Consider the following 24,144-nt stretch of genomic DNA (forward strand, 5'->3'; position numbering starts at 1 on the left):
CCACCCTCCCTGGCCACCAGCACACACCTACTGAACTGGGGGAAGGAGCTCATCAGGGAGCAGCGAGGGCCGGCTGCTCACTAAGGGAGGGACACCATGGCCAAGGAGACATGGGCAATGCCCATCCCACTGGCACAGGGAAAGCAGGGCAGACCCAGGGACTGCAACCAGATCCAACAGAGAATCCAGATCACCAGCCACATTCATGGAGACAAGGCAAGCCTGAGGTCAAGCTGGGAAGTCAACCTATGGGCTAGGGCCAGGGTCAGGGTCAGGTTCAGGCACAGCGGGTCTGATGCTGGTTAACCCCACCAGGTACATATCCTTCAGTGGGGTCCCTGGCAGGACAGAAAGTTGCAGATACACCAGCACTGGGTCAAAGAAGGAATAATAAATCCCTGCAATGTGCTGGTCACGCTTTTCTTCATGGAGTCCAGGAGGTACTTGGACTTATTTGCCTGAGGAGCTCCCTGATGGACAACCTGTTATGTGCAGACTGGTTTGTGTAATACAATAGGTGATACAACCTGTGATACAACAGGTGAAAGACAGAACAACACTTGCTTTCCTGTAATTCCTGGAATACATGTATTGTAAGTAGTGACGCATAATTTCATAGAATCATAGAATTGTCTAGGTTGGAAGGGACATTTCAGATCATTGAGTCCAACAAGCTAACACTGCCAAATCCACCACTAAACCATGTCCCTCAGCGCCACATCTGCCTGTCTTTTAAATACCCCCAGGGATGGTGCCTCAACTGCTTCCCTGGGCAGCCTGTTCCAACGCTTGACAACCCTTTCAGTGAAGAAATTTTCCTAATATCCGTCCTAAACCTCCCCTGGTGCAACTTGAGGCCGTTTCCTGGGAGAAGAGACAGACCCCCCCCCCCCAGCTACCCCCTCCTTTCAGGGGGCTGCAGAGAGCGAGAAGGTCTCCCCTCAGCCCCCTTTTCTCCAGGCTGAACACCCCCAGCTCCCTCAGCCGCTCCTCACCAGACTTGTGCTCCAGATCCCTCACCAGCTCCGTCGCCCTTCTCTGGACACGCTCCAGCCCCTCAGTGTCTTTCCATGAAGACATTTTGTCTCGATTTTGAAAACAGTCATTTTTCAACCTCTAAAAATCTCTCTAAAATGTCAGTAGCTACGACCAAGCCAGGCTGACCGTCCCCCGCACCGCGGCACTCCCGGCTGCACCGACCCCGTTCCCCGGCAGGGGCGGCCGGGCGCGGGCCCGGCGGGCGGGGCCCCGGGAGCTCCCTCCCCCGCGGCCCTGACCCGCCCCGGCGGCGGTGCCGGCCATGGCGGGGCTGCTGTGGCGGATCTGCAACCTGTTGATGGCCGCCTTCTTCGGGCTGGCGGCCGCCGTGCAGGTGAGTGCGGGGCCGCTCCCCTCCCGGTGCCCGCCGGTGCCCTCCCGCGGGGCGCGGCCCGGCCCGGGCGGGGGCGGCCGCGGGCTCAGAGCGCGTCTCCCGCTGCAGGTGAATGACCCCGACGCCGCGCTGTGGACGGTGAGTACGGGTCGCCCTTCCCGCCGGGGCCGGCTCTTTTCCCCGCTCCGAGGGGTCCCCGCTGGCCCCGGCCCCGGCCCCGCTCCGTGGAGCCCGTCCGCAGGGGCCTGGTCGCAGCCGGGGCCGCCGGAGGAAACCCGCTCCCTGCCTTCGGCTGAAGACCGAGCAGGCGCCGGGAAAACCATCTGTACTGCGGCGGCGGCTGGAATCCCACCGTGCTTCCAGGATTTTCCTTGTTTCGCCTCAGAGTGGCATCTACCCCCCGCAGAGCGCTGGTTCCCTGTGCAGAACACCCCAAACTCCTCTCGATCCCCCCAGGGCGCTCCAGCCCCCCTCTCCGGGCCACCTCTGCTTGCCTTGAGTCACCAGCTTGGCTGCCTTCTGCTCCCACTCAGCTCAGCAGGGCTTCCTTGCTCCCGAGAGGACATGTAGAGACAAACCTCAGCTTTGCCAGCCCTCTCTGGGGCACACGAACGGCCCAGCGGCCCTGGCCCCCTGTGCACAGGGACTGGAGCTGAGGGGCAAGGGGGAAAGTCTCTGCATGTGGCAGGAGCTGCTGGGTGGGCAGGGGCTGTCCCCTGCATGTCCCTTGTGCAGGGGGCCATCCCTTGCACAGGTGAGCCCAGATGAAAGCGCCTGGGCTGTGATGGCAGAGGGTGCTCCTGCTCAGGTGGAGGGTTTGGGGGACCCGGGGGTATCCTGTAGGGACAATCCTGAGGGATCAATGTGCAGCTCAGGGGCTCTGCAGCGGCTGGTTGGGCAGCGAGGATGAGGTAACCCAGAAGCTGAGGAACAAGGACTGGCACTCAGCTGATGGCCCAGGATTTTGGGTGGTGATGGTGAAGGTGCTCAAAGGGCTGGAGCACCTCTGCTGTGAGAGAGTGGGGTTGTCCAGCCTGGAGAAGAGAAGGCTCCGGGGAGACATTATTGCAGCCTTCTAGTATCTGAAGGGGCTACAGGACAAGCGTAGAGGGACTTAAAATAAGGGCATGTAGTGATAGGACGAGGGGTAATGGCTTCAAACTGAAAAAGGGGAGATTTAGATGAGATCTGAAGAAGAAATTCTTGGCTGTGAGGGTGGTGAGCCTCTGGCCCAGGTTGACCCGGGAAGCTGTGGCTGCCCCATCCCTGGAGGGGTTCAAGGCCAGGTTGGACGGGGCTTGGAGCAACCTGGTCTGGAGGGAGGTGTCCCTGCCCAGGGCAGGGGGTGGCACTGGATGAGCTTTAAGATCCCTTCCAACCTAAAGCGTTCTATGATAAGATGGGCGCTAGAGGGGCCAGGCAATGCCAGAGGGAGTGGGACTGGCAGCTTTTCTGCGCGTCTGACAAACTGCTGTGAAGGGGAAGAGCGTTGATGTGGATGGGGCTTCTGCTTCCTTATCTTGCTAAGTTTTGCTACAGAGTAGATTTATGTTTCCTTAACAGGTTGCCTACTTAGTGCCATCTGCCCTGACGCTGCTTGTCAGCATTAAGCCCTCAGTAACAGGTATGATATTGGGTGTGCAAAACAGAGTCTCTGCTCAAATTTTGCCTCTGAAAGGTTTTTTTCATTGAATCACAGATTAAGATCAGGCCACAAGGAAACATGTCTTGCTACCTTTTGAGGGCAAAAAGCTGGTCGTTAGGTTAGTGCTTGTGGTGGGCCGTGCTGCAGGTGAACAAAGGAGCCCTGCGTGAAGGCCTGCTGCGGGGAGGGTCTTACCTTTGCACCCTGATTCCAGCGCTCAGAGCCGAGTGGAGCACAAGCCTGTGAGGACGCTCTTGAACCTGGCTCAGCTGTCGATGTTAGCACATTAATTCACTTTGTTTCCTTGTTGCAAACCTGCATTTTTGCTTATCTACGTCATGAAGAGCAGTTGAGCTCTGCGCAGTCCTTTGAAAGAGCTAAAGGTCCTGTTCAGTGTCGGATATAACAGCGCGGGCAGCGATGGGGGTGTTTATAGAGGCTTCAGTGCAATGGATGAGTTTTCAAGTGCGTATGCCAAGGGGGTTAATGCCACATCACACGTTGAGAATCTGTCAGATCAGATTTGGTCCAGGACTCCAGAAAATTGTTCATTTTTTGTATTTTCATCCAGACGAAATAATTTTAAAATAATGACATTTTATATACACAAAGTGACTGTATCTTTTCTGGATGAATACTTACTCTGAAAAAACTAAAACCACACTTAGCCAAAAAAGAAAATCTTGAGGCATGCATGCTGTTGTCACTCAAATCACACCATTGCAGTCTCTCAGCATTCTGGCTGTCTTGAATGTAGAAAACGTCAGCGTTGATAAAGCCAAAACCCATGAGGGTTGGTTGCCTGCGGTTTTGAACATTTCAGGGGAGGTTTATTTGCGTAATAGGTGTAGCTTCAACATAACGGCATTTGGCTGGTCAAGAGAATCTGCATGTTGAACTCACAAGTAGGTTTTTGTTACTTGTGCCAAGATCTGTGGAAAATAAAGATTAAAATAGCACACCTGTTGTAGAACTGGACATTTCTGTAAATGCACCGAGGGATACTTGCCATTCAAGTCTGTGGAAAACACAGATTCTGCCTCTGCTGAGCTGCAGCAAGTTCAGCCAAATGGGGAATCGATTGCAACGTTGGGTCACACAGAGCTCCTGAATTTTGGCAGCTCATCATCTTTAATGCTTGCCTGGAGGGGTCAGTGCTCAGAAAAGACTACTTTGAACTTTACTGTTTTTGCTGTTGACATTGCTGAGATCAGCGAGAAGTGCCCGTGTCTGTGCCTGTCTCGTTTGCTCACCTCTCCCCCATGAACCCCTGGGAATGGACATGGAAAACCACAAGCATCTGTGGGCTCGTTCAGATCTTTCACATCATCTGTATTTCTCTGTTTAAAAACATCGGTGCCCAGGCAGAGATGTCATCAGCGTTGCTCATCATCACGGGCAAAGCCCAGGCAGAGGCTTGTTGGGGAGTGCGAGGGAAGATGCTCCCTACAGTGCGGTGGTAGCCTGATGTCTGGCTGGGACCTGGGGCTCCCTCCCCGGGCCCCGGTGGTCCCTTGGGGTCACGCTGAGCATCTGGTTATGGCTGTGAGCTCCGGAAAGGCCGTTCCTCCTGCTTAAGAGAACTTTCATTTGTAATGTGCTTTGTGATTATTTTTTTCCATGCATGTTGAATGCTGGAGCCTGTTTTGTTTGCTGGAGAGAATAGGAAACTATTTTCCTTGAGGTGCTGCTGCCAAGAAGTTGCATTCCTAGCAAAGCAAGCCCCAAGCCCGCTAGTTTTTATTTTCAACAGCACATTTTAGCAGCTTTCACTGGTCTAAAAGATGCTGGTATTAATTCCATCTTCCTGCCCAAGATGTTGTGTTTGCTGGAGGCATCTTTTTTAGCAACTCAGTTGCTTTTCGATTCGTAGCCTGTATTTCATACTACATTGCAGTTGCTGGCAGTCTGGTTTTTTTCCTCAGATAATGGCGTTTGGAGGAGCCTCTGTGACCTTCATTCTGCTGGTTGTATTGTTGGGACCATTGCCTTGGCTTGCTCTTTGTTTGCCTACACTCAAGGAAACATTTTGCACGAAGAGGAAGGCAGGTAAGCAGTGATTTTTATTTTCCCCGCACGAATTCAGCACAACAGGCCATATCCAGGTGGTCGCCTTGCTAAACTTTATTAGCCGGGCTGTTGCAGTGAGTGCTGTTGGTCCAAGGGGATCAAACCAAGGAGGAGGGACCATAGTGCTCCAAACCAGCGATTTGACAGACAAAAGAGCTAAATGGCGAGTGAACAGTCGTGATTGATTGTGGCAGTTGGATTTGATTGGGGGCAGTTCGGGCTTTCAAAGACCAGGGCACAATCACAGTGAAACAGCTTTGTGTTCTCTTGCAGCAACTGTAGGAATGGGAATTAATGTTTAAAAACTCTTGAGGTAATACCATCCGCATGTTTATCTGGCAGGGGCCGCTGAGTCCTGTGAATTGCCGGGGAGGATTTCTCACCTGGACATTTGGTTGTTGCCCTAAGCAGGTGCTTGCTCAGTATTTGAGGGGAAGCACCGGCAGCTACTGCAGCTGTTTACTGTCTGGAATACCGCTTTGCTCTCTGCTAATGAGGGAAATGTGCTGTGGAATGTAAGTTTAGCAGCAGAACAAAAAGCGAAAGCAGGAATTTCTGCAGCTGTATAGCTGGGTCACGTTGTTTGTAGATTTGTGGTGGGAGGCCAAGTTCATCCATGTAAATACCTTTATAATTATAATTCTAGTGAAATATGTTAAACTTCTCCAAAAGGAGGTAATGAATACTTACACTATTGTTGTGGAGACAAAATTTGTATTTTTTAGAAGTAAACATCTCCTTGTATTATTTTCTGATCTGTTTTTTACTTTGGCTTTTCAGAGAGTTGTTTGGTCTGGTGATTATTACAATATGGATGAGTCTTTGTCGCAGTTCAGCAAAGTAAGTTTTGTTTCCTTTTTTTTTCCCAATCCATTCGTATATTCACGTTTAGTGACTAGCTTCTTGAAAACACATAGTTGATTTTGGCTGCTTGTTTTTCTGCTTCATGTCACTGTCTGCTTAGGTATCTGAGACTGTTCAGTAGCAGCTGGTGCTACAGGCTGTAGGATCTTGCACAGATAAAAGTCTGTGAGGGGAAAGTAAAGCTACATGAAATATTTTTTTCTGCTCTCCCTGCCATAATCAGAGAATCACAGAATGGTTTGGGTTGGAAGGGACCTTAAAGATCATCTCATTCCAACCCAACACCTCCCACCAGACCAGGCTGCTCCAAGCCCTGTCCAGCCTGGCCTTGAACCCCTCCAGGGATGGGGCAGCCACAGCTTCTCTGGGCAACCTGGGCCAGGGGCTCGCCACCCTCACAGCAAACAATTTCTTCCTCAGATCTCATCTAAATCCCCCCTTTCGGTTTAAAACGTATCGCTACACTCCCTAATAAAGTGTCCCTCCCCATCTCTCCTGTAGGCCCCCTTCAGGGACTGGAAGGCCGCTCTAAGGTCTCCCTGGAGCCTTCTCTTCTCCAGGCTGAACCCCCCCAACTCTCAGACTGTCCTCACAGCAGAGGGGCTCCAGCCCTCCGCTCATCTGATATAAGATGATCATAACGCGCAGGAGATATTCTCCCTCTGAATAAGGACAGTGCGCCCCTTCTGTGGAACAGGGTAGCAAGTGTTGGCCACAACTGCTAATGAACTGCAAAGCCATTTCTGCCATTGCTCCCAATTTACAGAACTTTCTGGTGAGGGTCTCTGTACTCGTGTCTGCTGCGCCCACCGGAGCAGGCGGGTGATGCAGGCAGAACTGGCAGAAGGTTCTGGGTGGCTGCCTGGCTGCAGTGGCTCCACACTTTTCCTCTCCAGCCTCTTCAGAGGACTGTGCTACAGCAGTTTTGCCAAGCTCCTGCTAGCTAGGAGCATGAGAAATCCCAACCTGCCAAACAGTACGTTTGTGCTGGGAAAACATGTCACGGGTGCTCTGGGCAAGCAGGGTGCTTTTCCTTTTTTTCACCTGGTTTATGTAGCCTGAGGCGGTAGAAAAACTTTTTTTCTGCTGGCATGTGGTGCCTCTCCAGTGAAGGACTCTGCTCATGCATCCACAGGAGCTACATTAAAGTGGCCAAAGGCACTCTGCTGTCTTTAGTGAATATAGAGTGTCATTGCAAGTGCAGCCAGGTGTGAATGTTTCATAGCAGTCTGATTTGAAGTAGCTCTGATGCGTTTGCTTCTTTGTAGGAGGCCACTGGGTGGAGTTCGCTTGATTGCTGCCATTGTGGTCGCCCTCTTCCCCTTTGCTTCCTGGCTGTACATTTACCTGAACAAAGAGATGCGAGCATCTTGGCCAACGCACTGCAAAACAGTGATTTAACTGGGTGGAAGAAAGTGTAGAATAAATATTCTGACCTTACTTGCCTTTGCTTTTGGTTCTTAATGAAAAGTTAGTATCAGTTTGAGATGACCCAAGAACGCCTGGCTGCCTCCAGCAATGCCGTTTGAGATTTGTTAAAAAAACTGAGGAACACTGTCAAATCTGAGTGGAGAATTTTTCTATGGGAACTGTTGTTCAGCTGCCTTCTTCATACATTTTCAGAGCACTGTGGATCTAATGTGTGTTCTAATGGTATATTCAAGATAGATATCCTGGCATCCCTGGATCACTCTCCAACCACCTTGTACTTTGGGAAATCTACTGTTCCTGTTACATAAGGGAAAAGTAAAGTAAACACTTTGTTTCAATAAATGACTATTTACAACCATCAAAGTTGCAGGTATCTGCCTGGATAGTCCATTGAGACTAACTGAGAAATTCAGCAGTCTGTATTTCTGTTCCTACACTAAAATCATGTGGTAGAATATATCTGAAGGAATATTTTTGCTATTATCTTTAACTGAAAATCACTGGTTTTCCACAGTAATAAATACTATTTTTCTAAAGAAAATTCAATGAAAGCTTCCATATCTTTATTTTCTGTGAGATGCGTGCTAAAGGCTGCCACCAGCAGACACGGTCACTATCACAACTCTGCTTCTCACAGAATTTCTGTTCCTGGCGAGCAGAACCCACATAGCAGCACAGCAACAGTAAGCACGTTCCACTGCTGCTAATCCTGGAGAAGAAAGCACAGGTGAATGTGCTGGACACACAAGCTGGCTGTGTGTGAGAGCCAGAACAGGTCCAGATGCAGCACAGCAGCATGTTTTAGATCCTCCCACATCAGGGCTTTTTCGCTCAGTACTGCTGCAGGCTAATACAGCTGTGCACACGTAGATCCCAGCAGGTGCATCTGCAGCATTGCGCGATGCCGTAGCCTTACTGTCTTGAATGTTTTGGTTTTTTTTTTTAGTTTGGGCCCCTCTGCGCTGTGCTCTGATGTAGCATAGATGGTCTCCAGTTTCCTTGGGCTTAGATTTTTTTGAAAATTACTTTAGTCATTGTGTGAGCCGATGCAGGCAGGACGCAGGAACAACCACCAAACCACGGATGAAAGGCAAAGAACAAGTTTAATCCTGATACCTCACAGACCGGGGAATCTCTGAAGCAACACCCAGGCAGAGGCACGCAAGCAGGGACTGCGGGCACCACGGAGTGAGAGAGTCCTTGTTAGCAAGAGTCCTTGGCAGCGAGAGAGTCCTTGTTAGCAAGAGCGTGCACGGACTCCAAGAGCGCGTGCAGACTCCCTGTTCTTGCTGGTATTTAAAGGGTTCAAACAGGCATAGTTTTCCCACTGTGCTTTGGTCTTCTTCAACAACAGGCTAGGATTTCCAAGCGGCTAGATAAGGTGTCCCTGAGTCCATCACAGACTTATGTTATCTAAGTGCAAGTGCTTTTCTTGCAAGCACCTGAGACTGAATAACAATTAGTGTGATATATGTGTTTTCCAGTACCCTAGGTTCGAGTCACTTGAGCATGTTTACAGTCCTCCTCGCTGATCTTCTGTTGCTTTCCCACAGTCTTTTAAAGCAGTGTTAAGAAGACTGCATTAGGCTACATGATGGACGAATTCTGCCAGGTGAGAGACATTATTGACTACAGTGTTCAAAAAAAATACTGAAAGGCAGCTGGGCAGGTGCAACTCTGCACACTTTAATTCTGACTGATATAAAAAAATAGGCTTTTTTTGGACAATATTAAGAATATAGTTTGCATTTTTTCACAATAAATAGCAATCCGGTCAGGATTGGGTGTTTGAAGTCAACATTCTGCATTCAAGTATATTTATTTTAAACATGGTTACTGGCCTTTTCTCTTCTCCATGAAGAAACTAGGTCTGTTTTCTTACAGAAACGTAATTTCTAAAATTCTGTATCCGAGAGAAAAGTGTTTGAGTTAAAGCTATAAGGATCAGCCACGCACATCTTTCTACAAGCACATAATAAGCTGAATCCCCTGCTTTTGTCAGAGTACTTCCTGAAGAAGAGCTATTTGTATTTGCTTACCATTTTCAGAAATGCATAACTCTATCTGAAATTCTGCCCCTTCCCTTTAATACCATTTTATCTTCATAGACATAAATAGTTCCAAAGGCATTGCTTTCTGGTGGAGTTTCAATAACCCCCTCCAAAGTCAAATGATGAACTCCATGAGAGTCTAAACAATAGCCACCGTCGTGCAGGTGCCCTGCGAGAAAGCAGACCACGCACTGATGGGAGTGTATGACTGAAAGGGCATCTTCGTAATTCCAGGCTAGGCAAACTCCGTTTGAAGCATCAGGATGAATGGGCAGGTGACCTGCAGTTCACAGGGAAAGATGCAGGAGAGTTACTTGAAGCGTTAACTCTGCCTTCATTGCTGGGAAGTTCAGACAGCTAACTGTACAGAGAAAGCTCACCCAAGTGTGAGACACTGTTGCTATTCTCCTGCTTCACAGGTCACATACACAGTGGAGCTACAGAGCTGCTACATGTTTTCCTCATCTAACATACACTGGCTACATAACTTTTTTTTTTGCTTATATCCACCTACCCATAACTACAACTTTTTCTTGGTTTTCATCAGAGAACTTGAGGACTTCATTGAACCAGTCCAACTGGGCTTGGCTAAATCCTCCGTTAAACTCTACAAACCGAGGTTCTTCGAGTCCTGCAATGAAGAAAAAGGTTAGGCATAGTTGCATGCACCTCTTGTGGCTTCCCTAATTGCTTGCCTTATGTAAGTCTGTTTATGATAGGTGGTTTACTTTTACAACCTTTTTTTTTTTTTTTTTTTTTGCATCTCTTGAATCAAAACTCCATCCTTCCTGGACAAACAAGATAAAATGACTTGTTAGTGTTTCTGGGGGTTTTGGTTACACTGCACGGGCAGGGTTTCCACTCTTGCGTGTCCCCGCTCACCACCATGGGACGGTGTGGACATCACTCGACACTCTGCAGTAGCAGCTGCACCAACAGCTGTGGTTCTGGTACCACAGGGCACAGAGCACAACATAAGCCCATCCCAAAAGCACCAGAGCAGCATGATGGGGATGGGGGAGCATCTCCTGTGCCCACCTAGAGACCCACTGACGGTGGTCAGGTGACAGCAGGCTGGTGAAGGAGGAGGGCAGAAACAGGGCATATGCCTCAGCCCCCAGGGAACCACATGTCAGCCCCGGGAGCCACCTTATCGCTCTGGGAAGCGGAGGCTCAGCCGCCTGCACTCCCTGCCAAAGGGTCGAGCTGGGTACCTGCGGGGCTGTTGAGGTTGTCGTTGTGGTTCTTCTCCCGTAGAAGCTGCAGGGACTCCCAGTAGCGGGGGCTGTCCGGCTCCCTGCCCACGGTGCTCAGGTCGTAGGCGTCGAGCACAACGACGCGGAACCGCGTGGTCGGGCTGAAGTGATAGGCCTGGCAGTCCTTGGCTGGTGGGCCAGCCACGGCCCCGGCAGGCCGGCTGTTGAGGCTGGTGTGCACCAGGCGGGCCCGGCTGAAGTTATAGAACTCGTGGTTGCCCCATGTGTGATGCACCGGCACCTGCAGCTGCCCCAGCGCTGCCAGCACCTGTGCCAAGGCACGCTCGGACTCTCCGCTGCGGGCGTTGAGGCCATCGATGATGTCGCCCAGCTGCAGTACGAAGGCGAGCGGCGGCTTCTCTGCCGCCCACGCTTCCACAGCGTCCCACAGCAGGTGAAGGCTCTGCCGATAATACCGCCGCTGGTACCCACCGAAGTTGTAGCCGTCCTCCGCGTCCGCGTACTGGATATCCGCGATAACACCGAAGGCGAAGAGAGGCGGCGGCGCCCCCTCCATGGCGGCAGCTCCCGGCTGAGGGGGGCGGAAGAGGCGGGCGCGGAAGAGCGGGCCACAAGATGGCGGCGCTGCGCTGTGGGCGGGTGGTGCTGCTATGGCGGCTGCCGGGCGCGTGTCGGGCGGCTCTGCCGGCGCCCGGCAGCCGCCCGCTGTCCCGCCTGCCGCCGCCCGGCAGCGGCCCGCGGCCGGGCGCGGAGAGGAGGGTGAGTCAAGGAGGGAGGGCGGGCGGGAGCCGCGTCCCTCCTCAGTGGAGGAGTCCGGGGCGGCGGGACGGCCTGCGTCACCCCTACTCCCCCGCCTTTTCAGTCACTAACCAGCTTCTCCTCAGCAGCTGGTGTCGTGGCGGTCGCTGGCGGCCACCTTCGTGCTGTGCGGGGGGCTGCTGGCCGTCATGAAGAAGGTGAAGAGGCAGAAGGAGGAGGGTGAGTGCAGGCGGGGGGGACCGGAGCCTTCCCGCCTCGGAGGGACCCGGCCTGGGCTGCCAGCCTGCGGCCGGGCGGGAGAAGCAGCAGGAGTGTCTTATTTTGTATTCGGTGATGTATTTTTTTTTTGTGGTTAGATGATGGATTTCTTGTATTTGACTGTATTTTACCCCCTTCGGCATTCCACTGAATCGCACTATGCTTCTCGCGGTGACACTTTGTGCCTCTGTGTATATAAGTGCTGCAGAAAATTTTTAAAAATGCCTTCAAGGTTAAGCGTTGTGAAATTCTTAAATCTGCTTTTGCTGTGGAATAGCTGCGCTCGGCTGTGCACGCCGGTCGGTGCGGCGCAGGTATGCGGTGGGGATTTCCATGCAGGTTGGTTTCCCTCTCTCTAGTGTAGGCCTGTGTTTCCCTGTCCTGCTGTAACTGCCCACGGGTTTCATTTTCGTGTTTTTAAAGATGAAAATCAGTGATATTACAGCTTTTAGGATATGTTCAGTTTGCAAAGGATGCTGGTTTTTCTGTTTCACAGCAAGCCAGGTACCTGTTTTTATCTTTTGCTTTCTTTTTTTCTTTTTTCTTAAATAGAAATACAATCAGATAACAATGAAAGAGATTGTTATGTTTCAAAGGAGTTTATTGATGTATTTGATTTTACCGAAAATGGAATGCATCTTGGAAGTCTGGTCTGCATTAGGCTTCAGCGCAGTGGGGGTTGGTAGATCTGGACGTCTCGATGCCCTGGGCTGTGGCTCTGCGACAGCTCCTGAGGCTCGCCTGGAGGCAGCGTGGATTTCGCGGCATGGATGTGTTCGATCCCAACTTGTTTTTTGTAGAGCTGGAGAAGGAACGAAACCGAGGCATTGGGAAACCACTTCTAGGAGGGCCCTTCTCACTCGTCAACCATGAGGGACAGCCCAGGACCAGCAAGGACTACATCGGCCAGTGGGTGCTGATCTACTTCGGCTTCACACACTGCCCTGACATCTGTCCTGATGAACTGGAGAAAATGATTGAAGTGGTAGATGAAATTGGTATGGGAATTCAGTTGGCGTAATGGCCCTTTTTATGGGAGGTCCAGGTTTACTGTGGTAAAATATCACAAATCATAATAAGTGATGGTCTTTTTTAAAAAATGTGGTTGGCTACTATTTGGTTGTTGAATTAATTGCTAATGATACATACGTCAATTTGACTGTCACTGGGATCTGATATTTAGAGCATGACAGCACTGATCTTTCTGCAACAGGGGACTTTTTCATAATAGAATGTGACGGTGGCAGGTTACAGGGAGCGGGGCCATTGCGTTGTATTTTTGCCAAGAAGTGGTTGTGGGGTGTGTTAGGGTTTTTCCTCTCTATTTTATTCATTGAGAGAACAAATCTCTGTGAGAGTCCTTTCTGAGAGTGACTGTGCTGTAGAATGGAGGTTGGGGGAAGGATGTGTGACAGAGGTGGGTTTCTCAGCCTGCAGGCCCTGAAGAGTTATGGAGCAGGGGTGATAGTAACCAAGCAGGTGGGAGCAGGGACTAAAGTGAAGAAAATATAGTGAAGGCTATGGCTGGAACATGAGGGAAAGAGCCTGAATTGTGTCTTCACCTATCCTGCTCCACCATCACAGGCGTCCTCTCTTTTTATTGACCATTGTGCTTTGATACACACATCATGCCGTGGCATTTTCTGCATCAGAGCCCTATCCTAAGCAGGGCAGGGTCTCCAGCTGGAAATCCTGGTCTCCAGGGCTGGAAATGTACCTGCACCCAGCACAAAGCACCGAGCATTTGATTTCATGGTATTTGCTTCATTCACAAATTGCATAAATTAAGCTGCACCAAATGGCTTTTTTTGTCACTTAGAGTCGGCTTGGATTGATGTTACGGTAGCTTGGCTGTGAGCTTGTTTGAAGGGAGGTGAGAAATGACTTTTATTTTTCTAAGAAAAATAATAATTGCTTATGTCACAGATAGAATTCCATCTTTGCCTAATCTGACCCCACTGTTCATCACCATTGATCCTGAGAGGGACAACGAAGAAGCCATTGCCAGATATGTTAAAGGTATTACTGATTTCTTCCTCGATGTCTTGCAGCATGTAAAGCACTGAAAAGGAGGCTCTTGGTGGGATTCTTTTAACTAAAACGTCTAAATATCTTCTCTCTGTCTAGAATTTTCTCCGAAGCTGATCGGATTGACTGGTACCAAGGCACAGATTGACCAAGTGGCCAAAGCTTACCGTGTGTATTACAGTGAAGGTCCCAAAGATGAAGACAGTGATTACATAGTAAGTGAATGCAGGGCCTTTGCCTAATGAAAACCTTTGGATAAGAGCAGAATATAGATTTTATAGTCAGAAGGCAGCTGTTGCAAACTGTGCTGAAGATCTACATGGTGGAGCCCTGTTGCACCAACGTATTAAGCTGTATTTTAGAGATCTCACTCAGAATCAAGGTGCCCTCTTACAAGCTCAGAACCTCATTGAAACACGTTCTAAAAAATGTACAATCCCAGGCCTGCATACAGAACACCATATGAACTAGCAAGCCTGGCACTAATTTGAACTTTTTTCTGTAGTGTAATGTTTTTTTGTTTGGCTGTTTTCCTGTGTGCTCCAAAGTCAAAATGGAACTGTGAAATTAAGGCAATAGGAAGAGGGATAAATGAGAGGGGAAAGTGAGTAACAAGTCATTGCCTGCCAAACTGACACTGAGGAGTGAGGTTTTCCTGGCAAGAGACTTGGATGATGCAAAGTCTCTATGCAGATACTGTGGGGATCTTCCTCCTGTGACAAATGACCTGGAAGAGAGAACATGTTAATACTAAATTAAGTGGTAATAAAATATGTAGAGTAATAGTGTGAAGGGGGAAAACGAGGTTTAAGTGAGGCTAAACTTACTGCCTGGAAGTGAATAGGACTGGTTATAGGACTCAGCTGCTGCCAAGGCCTTCCTGACTTGCCCCATCCTGAGCAAACTGGAGGAGGTACAAATGAGGATACACGTTATATGGTCTTCACTTTTTTCTCTTCATTACAAGAAGTAAAGGCATTAAAGGAAACTAAAATTCAAAAGAAAGGTGGTGGTTCTTGTTGGCTGTGGATGTTATCTACCTGGATTTTTACAAAGCTTTTGACACGATTTCCCACAGCATTCTTCTGGAGAAACTGGCTGCTCATGGCCTGGACAGGTGTACTCTTCGCTGGGTAAAAAACTGGCTGGATGGCCATGCCCAGAGAGTGGTGGTAAATGGAGTTAAATCCAGTTGGTGTCTGGTCATAAGTGGTGTCCCCCAGGGCTCGGTGCTGGGACTCTTTAATATCTTTAATCTTTAATATCTTTATCAATGATCTGGATGAGGGGATCGAATGCACCCTCAGTAAGTTCGCAGATGACACTAAACTGGGCGGGCGTGTTGAACTGCTTGAGGGTAGGTTGGCTCTGCAGAGGGATCTGGACAGGCTGGACCGATGGGCTGAGACCAATGGTATGAGGTTCAACAAGGCCAAGTGCCGGGTCCTGCACTTGGGACACAACAACCCCATGCAGCGCTACAGGATTGGGGCAGAGTGGCTCGAAAGCTGCCCGGCAGAAAAGGACCTGGGGATGTTGGTGGACAGCCGGCTGAATATGAGCCAGCAGTGTGCCCAGGTGGCCAAGAAGGCCAACAGCATCCTGGCCTGTGTCAGGAATAGTGTGGTGAGCCGGACTAGGGAAGTGATCATCCCCCTGTACTGGGCACTGGTGAGGCCCCACCTGAGTACTGCGTTCAGTTTTGGGCCCCTCACGACAAGAAGGACATTGAGGTGTTGGAGCGTGTCCAGAGAGGGGCTACAAAGCTGGTGAGGGGTCTGGAGGACAAACCTTATGAGGAATGACTGAGGGAGCTGGGGTTGTTTAGCCTGGAGGAGAGGAGGCTGAGGGGAGACCTTATCACCCTCTACGACTACCTGAAAGGAGGTTGTAGAGAGATGGGGGCTGACCTCTTCTCCCTGGTGACAAGTGATAGGACAAGAGGAAACGGGTTCAAGTTATGTCAGGGGAGGTTTAGATTGGATATTAGGAAACATTTTTTCACTGAAAGGGTTATTAAACATTGGAATAGGCTGCCCAGGGAGGTGGTGGATTCACCATCCCTGGAGGTGTTTAAAAAAAGGGTAGATGTGGTACTTAGGGACATGGTTTAGAAGTGGTTTTTGTTGGGGTAGGTTAATGGTTGGACTTGATGATCTTAAAGGTCCCTTCCAACCTCAGCGATTCTATGATTCTATGAAATGGGCGTGTGACAAGTGGAATCCCTCGCTACAGATGCAAATGGTAGAAGTTTATGGGAGTCCACAGGAAGAATTGTTGTTAGTCTTTGGAAAAAGCAGTCTCTTGATGATTATGAAATGCACAGAAGTCTTGCCTAGCTCAGGAAGTCTGTGGGACAAAATTTTTTGGAAACTGGGAGATAATAGAGGAAGAGAACACATTTTTGGTGCTGGTTTTATATTTTTCTTTAAAGTAACCACTGTTGGCCACTATTTGAGGTAGGATGCTGAGGCAGATTGGTTTTGGTCTAATCCAGTATTGTCTATTCTCAATCTATTTTTTAAAACCACCTGACTGCAGCAAATAAATTATCCACATGGACAGAAAGATTGGTGGAGCAAAGAAATGGTGCATAGAAAGAGACAGCAAGAGCAGCACATGATCTCAGTAAAGAGAAGGTGGAATTGTAGTGGTGATGTGCACTGCTCTACGTTACTAAAGTGTGAAGTGGGAGATCAAGACTTTGTCTTCATTTAAAGTGGCAACTCAATAGCTGCAGCCATCGGTGTCTAAGATACTGTATTTGCATGGAGGAGAGAAGCTTGCTAGAGAAGTTCAACACCAATTTAAATCAATCTAGCATCAATGTGAAATCAATCTAAAGGTAGTGCTTAAAATCAGATTTATAAAAGGGGGCTGGTGGAAATGCAAGAATAGGTTATAGGAACAGGATTGGCAAAGGATCCCTGCTCAGGAGAGGGGAAAAAATCGGTAGAATCTGACACTAAATGAGTGAACTGAAGTTGAGGCAGCCTGGAGGCCCCAGACGTGGTGCCGAGGAGGAGTATACCCGCATCCCTTCAGGGTTTGTTATAGGCTCTTGGTTTTGGGAGTCAGTGAGCTCTGTGTGTTCAGGGCAGGAAGGCCAGAGGACACAGGTTTCTGTAACAACAGGCCTCGGAGGGAGAGCTCAAGGCTGGTTTTGTGCTTACCTGAGACTTATTCATGTAATTACTACTCTGACATTTCTTCCAGTAAGGTTTTTTTTTCACTCATTATGTCTTGCATGGGCCTGTTCTGCCAGTTGGTGATTAAGGCTGATGTTTGTGCAGGAGCGGGTTCTGTTTTCTCCGCACGCTGCTGGGAGGTGGGGAAGAGGAAGAGGGGCACTACAGGCAATTAAACTTTGCTGCTTGTTTCGACTTGAAAAGAGCACTGAGATGAGCATTTGGAAATTATAATTTCTAAACTTCTGTTTGGAATTTTAAAGTATTACTTGAATATTACCAGCTCTTCTTTAATAATCCCAATTTTATAATTCTCAATACCAGAACATACAATTTACTTGTTTTATTCCGTGGCTTGGAAGGTTCATTGAAACTTGAATGATGATCTTATGTGCATACAGTGGGAACAGTGCAGGCTTCAGGCACAGCTTGAAGAGCAGTGGTATTTTTTCCATTCTGACTGTATTTAATCTTCCATAGGCTGGGGAGTTAAGATTCTGAGCAGGCTATCTGATTTTTTTTTTTTTTTTTGGCTAGTTTCCAGTTGAAGGATCTAAATTGTTTGATTTCTAAATTGAACATTTGAAACTAGATTAAAATATTTGAATTAAACATTTGTAAATAAAATTTTGAGAAACACGCTTTCAGTGACCGAAGTCCCGTTAAGTTTAATGCATCCTTTTACCTTGTGGTACTGGAAATGTTTGTGTGATTTCTTAATTTCAAACACAGTTGTAAGTCTCACTGCGTAAGTCCCTTTCAGTTCTTTTTCTTCGGTGGCAGTGAGATGATGTAGTCACTTGAGTAGTTGCAGCTTCATGGCCTCCATTTTCAGTATTTTGTGTCTTTGCTCATGTTGTCACAGTTAGATGCAGACAGTACTTGCAGTGGCATTTTAAATAAATTTACAGAGAAGTTAATTTTTATATAAATCAAAATTGGAATATCTTGAACGTGCAAGAAATTGTTACTTTGAACATTTTTTTAAGGTTATTTCAATTCGGACAGTAGAGGGAGCCCCCTCCCAGCACATATATTTCTCTCTGCCAGCTCCTGTATCCCAGTGGTGCCCTTGGTCCCATTGTTTGCACTGACAGTGAACTTGGTTTAATGAAATACCTCTGTTTATATTGGATCTACATCACATTAGCAGCAGGAGCTTGAATACCTTGTAGGGGTCATGAAGCATCATGAGAAGTAGAAGGAAACTGGGAAAAGTGAGGAGAAAAGACCATTAGCCCGCAGGTTTGCCCCCAGCCTTGTCTGTGCTGCAGCAAGGGTGCCAGCAGATTACGGAAGACTTGTTGTCTTATGCATTCTTCATACGTTCTGAGTATGCAACTGGTTTTCTCTGTTTCTTTTCTTGGGTAAAACAAGAAGAGGTCGCCAAGGTGGTGATGAGGTTTTCCTTATCTTGCTTTAGCTTCTTGGTGAGAAGTCTTGTCAGACAGCTGAACCAAAGGCTGAATGGGATGCTGTTACTGCTGACTTTGAGAGATGTGCGGGATGTTGCAGTATTTAAAGGGTGGCTGCAAGGGAGACGGAGACTCCCTTTTTACAAGCAGTCACATGGAAAAGATGAGGGGTAATGGGTACAGGTTACTCCTGGGGAGGTTCCAATTGGGCAGAAGAAGAAAATTTTTCATAATGAGAACAGTCAGCCATGGGAATGATCTCCCCAGGGAAGTATCCTCAATATTGGACACTTCAAAGAATCAGCTAGACAGGGTACTGGGCCATCTTGTCTATGCTGCACTTTTGCCAAGAAAGGTTGGACGAGATGGTCCTTGAGGTCCCTTCCAACCTGGTATTCTGTGATTCTATGATCTTTTTCACCAAGCCATGATGTGCTCTCTTGCAGGTGGATCACACAATAATAATGTACCTCCTCGGGCCAGATGGTGACTTTGTGGACTATTATGGCCAGAATAAGAGGAGCACTGAGATTTCTTCTTCTATTGCTGCACACATGAGAAAATACAGATCCTAAAACAAAAGTTCTTCAAAGATTGATGTGAACGTCACCTGTAGGTTTGGCTGTAATTGGGCATTGGAGTTAAAGCAGAAGCTACAAGCGTAACTTCCTGTCGCCACATGCCTCCTTTCTTCCAAACAAGAAAGGCCAACCATACTTCTGCAAAATACCATTATCAAAAACCTCTATAAAGCCTTCCCCGTGGATATTATTTGTGGCAAGATCTAGGCTACAGAATGAAATTTGGGACTTCTCTGAAACGTTGTTGGGAGCAAAAAATGGAAAACACTTTTCATTTGGGAGAAGCGCGTGTATTACTGGTAAAATTAATTGGTATATGTTGGCAAGACATCAGTGAAGGATGGTTACTGCAGAAGGTTGATTACTTGATGAAAAGCCATGTGGGCCATGGCATTCTTGGAGGACCCCTGCCCTTTTCTTTCTGCACTGTTTTGCCTTCTGGGAGAGGCAGTTACAACATGAGCAGCAGAGCTTTAAGAGTACTTCTTTATCAAGGTTAAGGAGGTGAAGAGCACTGAAAGCATCAGCAGCTTCCACGCGTGGGACCAGCCCTGTGGTGTGCCTGATCTCTTCTTCATTTGAATGCAGAAATGAAATGTTTTTTCTTGGTGATTTTTTCCAAGTGAATTCTGTTAACTTATAAGCAAATGATTAATGGGTTGCAAATAGATTTTTCTTCTGGTCTAAATGGTTTTATGCATAGTTGGCCCGATTGTGCTATGCTGAACAGTGAAGTGGGAAGGATGACTGGGGTCTGTGTCTGTGCATAGGGATGTCAGTCAGATAAATTCTATCAATGCAGCATTTGAAAATAAAGATTGCTTTGTATAAGCAATATATAGCAATATATTTTTTTTTTCCTTTTAGGTTTGACTAGAGTATCATTGGAACTTTGTATACTGGTCAAGCTTCATATTCTTGCTGTGTTTTATCTCTTTTTAGAAAATAGTGTTTCTCTGTAGGACTGCAAACAGTAAGCTGAATATGCTTTTTTAAGGTAGCTGAACCCCAGAGAATGGCCCACAGGAGACAAAACAGAAAAGTTCTTGGTGCAAGTCCCAGAGTGTTTCAAGCTGAACACAAGTGTTCCTGCTGGTAGCGCTGGCGTTCTTCTGAGTGTGGGGGTTGGAAGAGAGCATTCCTGTCCGAGGGAAGGTGCAGTGTCTATGGTAAACTTCCATCTTTTCAAAATCCTGAAAAACAATAAACTTAACCTGTCCCAGAGCAGTTATAAAGCATGATGAAGTAGTGTAGGTCCACATCACCTGCCCTATACTATGGCGACCTCCTGAGAGTATAGGGAAGGTTACTCTGATAGAATATGTCTAAAACTGCACTCTTCTGATAAAGCTCTGTCAAGACAGGAAGATTCCTGAAATTCCAAGATAGAATTTCCCCGTCAAATAGTAGATAGTTTAAAGAAGTTTTTTTTTTTTCTGTTTCTGTTTTTCTGTTTTGCTGAAGGATCAGCAAGAGTTTTTCTTTATCAGTTTACAGTGGGAGTTTTAAAAAGTGTCTAAGTGTCTTAGAATTAAACTCAAGGTCTGAAAAGGAAGCTAGGTTTTTTTTCCTCCTTGTGGTGTCTGGCTTGATTGCAATAGGCAATAAGAATGGCTACCAAAGGAAATTTCACACTTCAAGTCTTCTGTCAATTAGAGGCTATGTCAGATCCAAGGTGTTATCAATAATATTAGTGTTGGTGGTAGGTGGCACCCTGGCAATGATGATTTTATTTTCATGGAGTGGTTGCAGGTGACTAACGAGCCTTTCCTCACCTTTTATTTTTCCCCCGCTATCCTGGAGGTAATTTATTTTCAAAACTTTCCTTCAGAGCTGACTTTTGGCACCTACTAGTTCTGCATTTCTTTGTCCAGGTGGCTGTGCACCAGTTCATTTTGGAACAAGACAGGCCATGGCTTGACCTGGTCCTGTGGGAAGCTGGACCGGAGAGCTCTGGAGCTCCCTTCCAACAAACACTTCTGTGTTTCTGTGAAATTTGTCATGTTGAGGCTGCGCTCACTCAGTGCTCTGAGCCTCCCTGCTCCAGGGAGCGTGTGTGTCTCTCCTTTTTTCATCGTGACCTTTACCAGGGAAAATCACCTCCTTTTTGAACTTCTGTTGCAGTTGTTTTGAGGATGACTTGTGCAACGCAGTGCACTAGGATATAGAAGGTGGGGTAAATGATATTTATCTGCTCTTGTGATAAAAGCAACATTGAAATACCACCTCCTTAGGAGTATCAGTGGCCCAACACTCTGGCCATTCAGTAGGGTCAGTCTATAGTGGACAAGCTGTGCGTATTAATTGGTAACGAACACAAACTATCAGTGAGTACTGCTGGCGGAGACAGTGCAGACCTGTGCAGCTTTTTTTAATGCCCTCTCACATGCTGTATGTCCCCAAGTTCTTATTTACCTCATTTTCATTGGGGAAATAATTTTTTCCTTTTTGATCAAGTCAGAAACAATCTGAATATTTTCCTTGGGGGTGGGAGGGGAATTTGTCCTGCCTGTCTTGCTGCTGCTTCTGTATTAGAGTCCATTCCTCTCTCTTCTGTGTTTCTTGAAAATACTGACATAGAAGACCTGGTGGGAATGTGACTAAGAGATAGAGCAGCTGATCTGGGAGGCTGTTTTGTTTGCCTCTTTAAAGTCTGTTTGTACTTCTCTTGATTACAGCCAAGTGCTTAAAATATCCTGTGGAGAAAAGTCAAATTTTAATACTGTAATTTGAATTTTTAGGGCCTGAAAAGATTCATAATACATGTTTTTCAGCCATATCTGTCTCCAGAAGGAATGGGAAAGAGACAATATTTCAAAGCTAAAAATGCAGCAGGTTGATCGTGGGGCGAAGGGTGAGAGAGGGTGTGTTTATTGAAAACCCATTTTACTTAACTGGCCACTAAGTAGAGGAGTGGTTTGAATTTGCTGTATGTGGTAGCCTCTGCCAGCAACAGGGCTTGGCCTGGGGACCCGTCTCTTCTGGTGGTGTCGGGGGTCTCTGCCAGCAGCAGTCACTGAAATGCCAGCATGGCGTATCGTGCCACAAGGGGTTTCTCCCTGCCATGCCAGCACGCAGCCTCCTGGGACTGAGACCTCTCTTTGTGTTTGGGGACTCTTATTGCCCCTCTGTTTTTCACAGGGGGCCATGTGTGAAAAGTGTGGCAGTTTCCCTGAGTCTTCCCCTAAATGGAAGCACAGAAGGGGCATGTGCGTGCTCTGCAGCAGGAGGCGGGTTTAAGGGAGCAGGTTTAACTGATGTAAAGGAAATGCTTGTGAAAAATGTCATGAGAGGGGCTAGGCTGGTGGTGCAGTGATCTTCAGCACATTCTGGTCACTTGTTACTGGCAGCAGGAAAGAGAAAAATTGACTCCTGTTCCTGCTGGATAATGGCAGGTTGCTATTAAACAGCTACTGTTCACCTCTCTTATCTGTGCAACTGTAGTGAGGTCAGTCATACCACAGGATGCTCCCTTTTTTCCATTATGTGACTCCATATTACATCTCTCATGCATTTTTGCATACATTGGACACTTGTCTCTGGATAAAACTGGTTTTCATGGGTAACTCCTGCAGGTCTGTATTTCTTTATTTGGCAACTCTCGAGTTGTTTATGGCTGTGGAGTCTCCAGGGCTAAGTCTCTGACCCATCTCTCTATCATCCCGTGGCTGCACTTCTCTACACAGCATCCTTTGCACTTCTCGAGGTCTCTGCTGCCCCATCAGGCTTGTATTTCTTCATATGGCATCAGTATGTTAGTGACAAATACCTTATTCTACACAGAGTAGAATCTGTATAAAACTAGGGTTGTATGAAGCAGCAATAAATAAAAATAAAATGAATCAGCCAGAACCACCTCCTCAGAAGAAAAGAAATTGGTATCGCAGCTAGGCCAAGTTAAAACAAAGTACAAGCCAGTAGAAACTTGGATGAGGCAAGGCTCAAAGCCTCTGTCCCGAGGTTTTGCAAACTTGGTACAAAGTCTGTGGGCTGCAGGTGTCAGTGATCACTCTATCTGCATTTATTTTCCTGAAGCGAATTTGCAGCTGACTTCCCCCTACAGAGACAAATGTAAAATTTCTGTCTTCTCCCAGATGTTTTGGCATAAATGTCATGTCCTTTAACTTGTTTTTATGTGCCCTGAAAGGCAGAGCCAGCTGACACGGGAAGCTTGTGGCAGGCTGGGGCGGCCTGTGGGAAGGGCACAGACAGATTTCGGATGGAGGGACCGGCCCGTGGGTCGTGTCACAGCCCTCAAGCACGTGCCTGCCCTCCTGGCAGTGGGAGCAGCTGATGTGCTGCTGCTTTCTGCCTCTCACATTGACCCTGCCCATCTCTTTTCCATTGGCTTTTCCCAGGAGGTAAACTTTCTTTGGAAATGGGGTGTGGGTTTTTTTTGTTGTTGCTGTGGTTTGTTTTTTTTTTGGGGGGGTTTATTTATTTATGTATTTAAATAAAAATCTGTTGTTTAGGCAGGTGTTATGATTTCACTGCCCAACCTTGGTGACAGCAGAGAACGCAGCTCTGTTCCCTGGGTGTTTAGGAGGACCAAGGGCTGTGCTGAATGCTCACCAGGAGGAGGCAGAGCTGTTTCAGGGGTGGATATGGAGTGGCGGAAAGGGAATATGCTGAGGGGGCTTGGAGACCCTTTGTCAGCAAATGTCCAGTGTTTCTTCGGTATTAGAAATAAAGCAAATTCCCCCTGTGCTCATCGTGCCAGGCCCACAAAGAGGGAGCTCAGGTCTGGCCGGGGGGAGTGTACGAGGGGACTCCCTGCGGTGGCTGTGCTGGGAGCTGGGCTGCGGTGGGGGCGGCCTGGCTCCCGAAGTGGCTCTCCCCTATGGAAACATTACCAGACTACAGGTTTCGCTTGGGAACCAAATTTGTTGGATACCGGTGCCGTGAAGGTGAACTGCTGTTACCTCGGGCAAACGAGGACCCAGGGAGACCCGGCGGACAGAGGGACAGTAGATACAAGCCTGGGAGAGGCCAGTTTGATGAGTATGGCTGTGTGTGCCCACACCACGCCCACCCCCAGCCTACCTGTCCCATAAAATACCAGTGGAAAATGGCATCTTTCCAGAGCTGCTGGCATCTGTAATACCAACTGCAGAGCTGATGCCATCCCAGGCTGGGGACTAGCGACAAGATGTCTGAGCAATGTGGGACGGCTCCATTTGTCTACCCAGGGAAGGCGACGCATTCCTTATGTGCTGTGCATGTAGCCCATGGAGGAGCTGAGCTGAGCGATACCGAAGACACATG

At 47.9% G+C, this 24,144-nt stretch overlaps 3 protein-coding genes across 10 annotated transcripts; 2 read left to right on the forward strand and 1 right to left on the reverse strand.

The window, feature by feature from the left end:
• The first annotated feature begins 1,239 nt into the window (after positions 1 to 1,239).
• On the forward strand, positions 1,240 to 10,117 carry TMEM220 (transmembrane protein 220). 6 transcript variants are annotated; one of them, XM_063351737.1, is made up of 6 exons: positions 1,248 to 1,372; positions 1,481 to 1,510; positions 2,936 to 2,996; positions 4,943 to 5,066; positions 5,868 to 5,927; positions 7,220 to 8,181. In XM_063351737.1, exons 1-6 carry the CDS (start codon positions 1,301 to 1,303, stop codon positions 7,350 to 7,352), a joined length of 480 nt encoding a protein of 159 aa, XP_063207807.1. In that variant the 5' UTR covers positions 1,248 to 1,300; the 3' UTR covers positions 7,353 to 8,181. The 6 variants fall into 6 exon arrangements, with proteins under 6 accessions (XP_063207810.1, XP_063207807.1, XP_063207806.1 ...); XM_063351736.1 differs by lacking the exon at positions 7,220 to 8,181 and adding exons at positions 8,867 to 8,994; positions 9,981 to 10,117 and having other exon boundaries at positions 1,251 to 1,510; XM_063351739.1 differs by lacking the exon at positions 7,220 to 8,181 and adding exons at positions 8,936 to 8,994; positions 9,981 to 10,117 and having other exon boundaries at positions 1,253 to 1,510.
• Positions 8,467 to 11,227, reverse strand: ADPRM (ADP-ribose/CDP-alcohol diphosphatase, manganese dependent). The gene is made up of 3 exons (XM_063351730.1): positions 10,648 to 11,227; positions 9,948 to 10,064; positions 8,467 to 9,713 (listed from the first exon to the last, which is right to left on the reverse strand). The coding sequence occupies exons 1-3, from the start codon at positions 11,204 to 11,206 to the stop codon at positions 9,427 to 9,429; spliced, it is 963 nt and encodes a 320-aa protein (XP_063207800.1). The 5' UTR covers positions 11,207 to 11,227; the 3' UTR covers positions 8,467 to 9,426.
• Positions 11,121 to 23,217, forward strand: LOC134523173 (protein SCO1 homolog, mitochondrial). 3 transcript variants are annotated; one of them, XM_063351731.1, is made up of 6 exons: positions 11,121 to 11,409; positions 11,535 to 11,628; positions 12,468 to 12,665; positions 13,594 to 13,686; positions 13,795 to 13,910; positions 18,745 to 20,315. In XM_063351731.1, exons 1-6 carry the CDS (start codon positions 11,266 to 11,268, stop codon positions 18,871 to 18,873), a joined length of 774 nt encoding a protein of 257 aa, XP_063207801.1. In that variant the 5' UTR covers positions 11,121 to 11,265; the 3' UTR covers positions 18,874 to 20,315. The 3 variants fall into 3 exon arrangements, with proteins under 3 accessions (XP_063207801.1, XP_063207802.1, XP_063207803.1); XM_063351732.1 differs by having other exon boundaries at positions 11,131 to 11,409; positions 11,538 to 11,628; positions 18,745 to 20,305; XM_063351733.1 differs by lacking the exon at positions 11,535 to 11,628 and having other exon boundaries at positions 11,143 to 11,409; positions 18,745 to 23,217.
• The last annotated feature ends 927 nt before the right edge of the window (positions 23,218 to 24,144 follow it).

The sequence above is a fragment of the Chroicocephalus ridibundus genome, chromosome 14 (genome assembly GCF_963924245.1).
Source record: "Chroicocephalus ridibundus chromosome 14, bChrRid1.1, whole genome shotgun sequence".
NCBI classification, from domain to species: Eukaryota; Metazoa; Chordata; class Aves; order Charadriiformes; family Laridae; genus Chroicocephalus; species Chroicocephalus ridibundus.

Bases quoted from the DNA above. Each gene is read 5' to 3' on its own strand.
- TMEM220 (XM_063351734.1), top strand. From the start codon at position 1,301: ATGGCGGGGCTGCTGTGGCGGATCTGCAACCTGTTGATGGCCGCCTTC. The intron at 2,997-4,942 runs GTATGATATTGG...TTTTTTCCTCAG, and splicing joins CATTAAGCCCTCAGTAACAG to ATAATGGCGTTTGGAGGAGC. The intron at 5,928-7,219 runs GTAAGTTTTGTT...GCTTCTTTGTAG, and splicing joins CTTTGTCGCAGTTCAGCAAA to GAGGCCACTGGGTGGAGTTC.
- ADPRM (XM_063351730.1), bottom strand. From the start codon at position 11,206: ATGGAGGGGGCGCCGCCGCCTCTCTTCGCCTTCGGTGTTATCGCGGAT. The intron at 10,065-10,647 runs GTACCCAGCTCG...TCTTCATTGCAG, and splicing joins CAACCTCAACAGCCCCGCAG to GACTCGAAGAACCTCGGTTT. The intron at 9,714-9,947 runs GTAGGTGGATAT...TGTGAACTGCAG, and splicing joins AGAAAAAGTTGTAGTTATGG to GTCACCTGCCCATTCATCCT.
- LOC134523173 (XM_063351731.1), top strand. From the start codon at position 11,266: ATGGCGGCGCTGCGCTGTGGGCGGGTGGTGCTGCTATGGCGGCTGCCG. The intron at 11,410-11,534 runs GTGAGTCAAGGA...GCTTCTCCTCAG, and splicing joins GGCCGGGCGCGGAGAGGAGG to CAGCTGGTGTCGTGGCGGTC. The intron at 11,629-12,467 runs GTGAGTGCAGGC...TGTTTTTTGTAG, and splicing joins GAAGAGGCAGAAGGAGGAGG to AGCTGGAGAAGGAACGAAAC.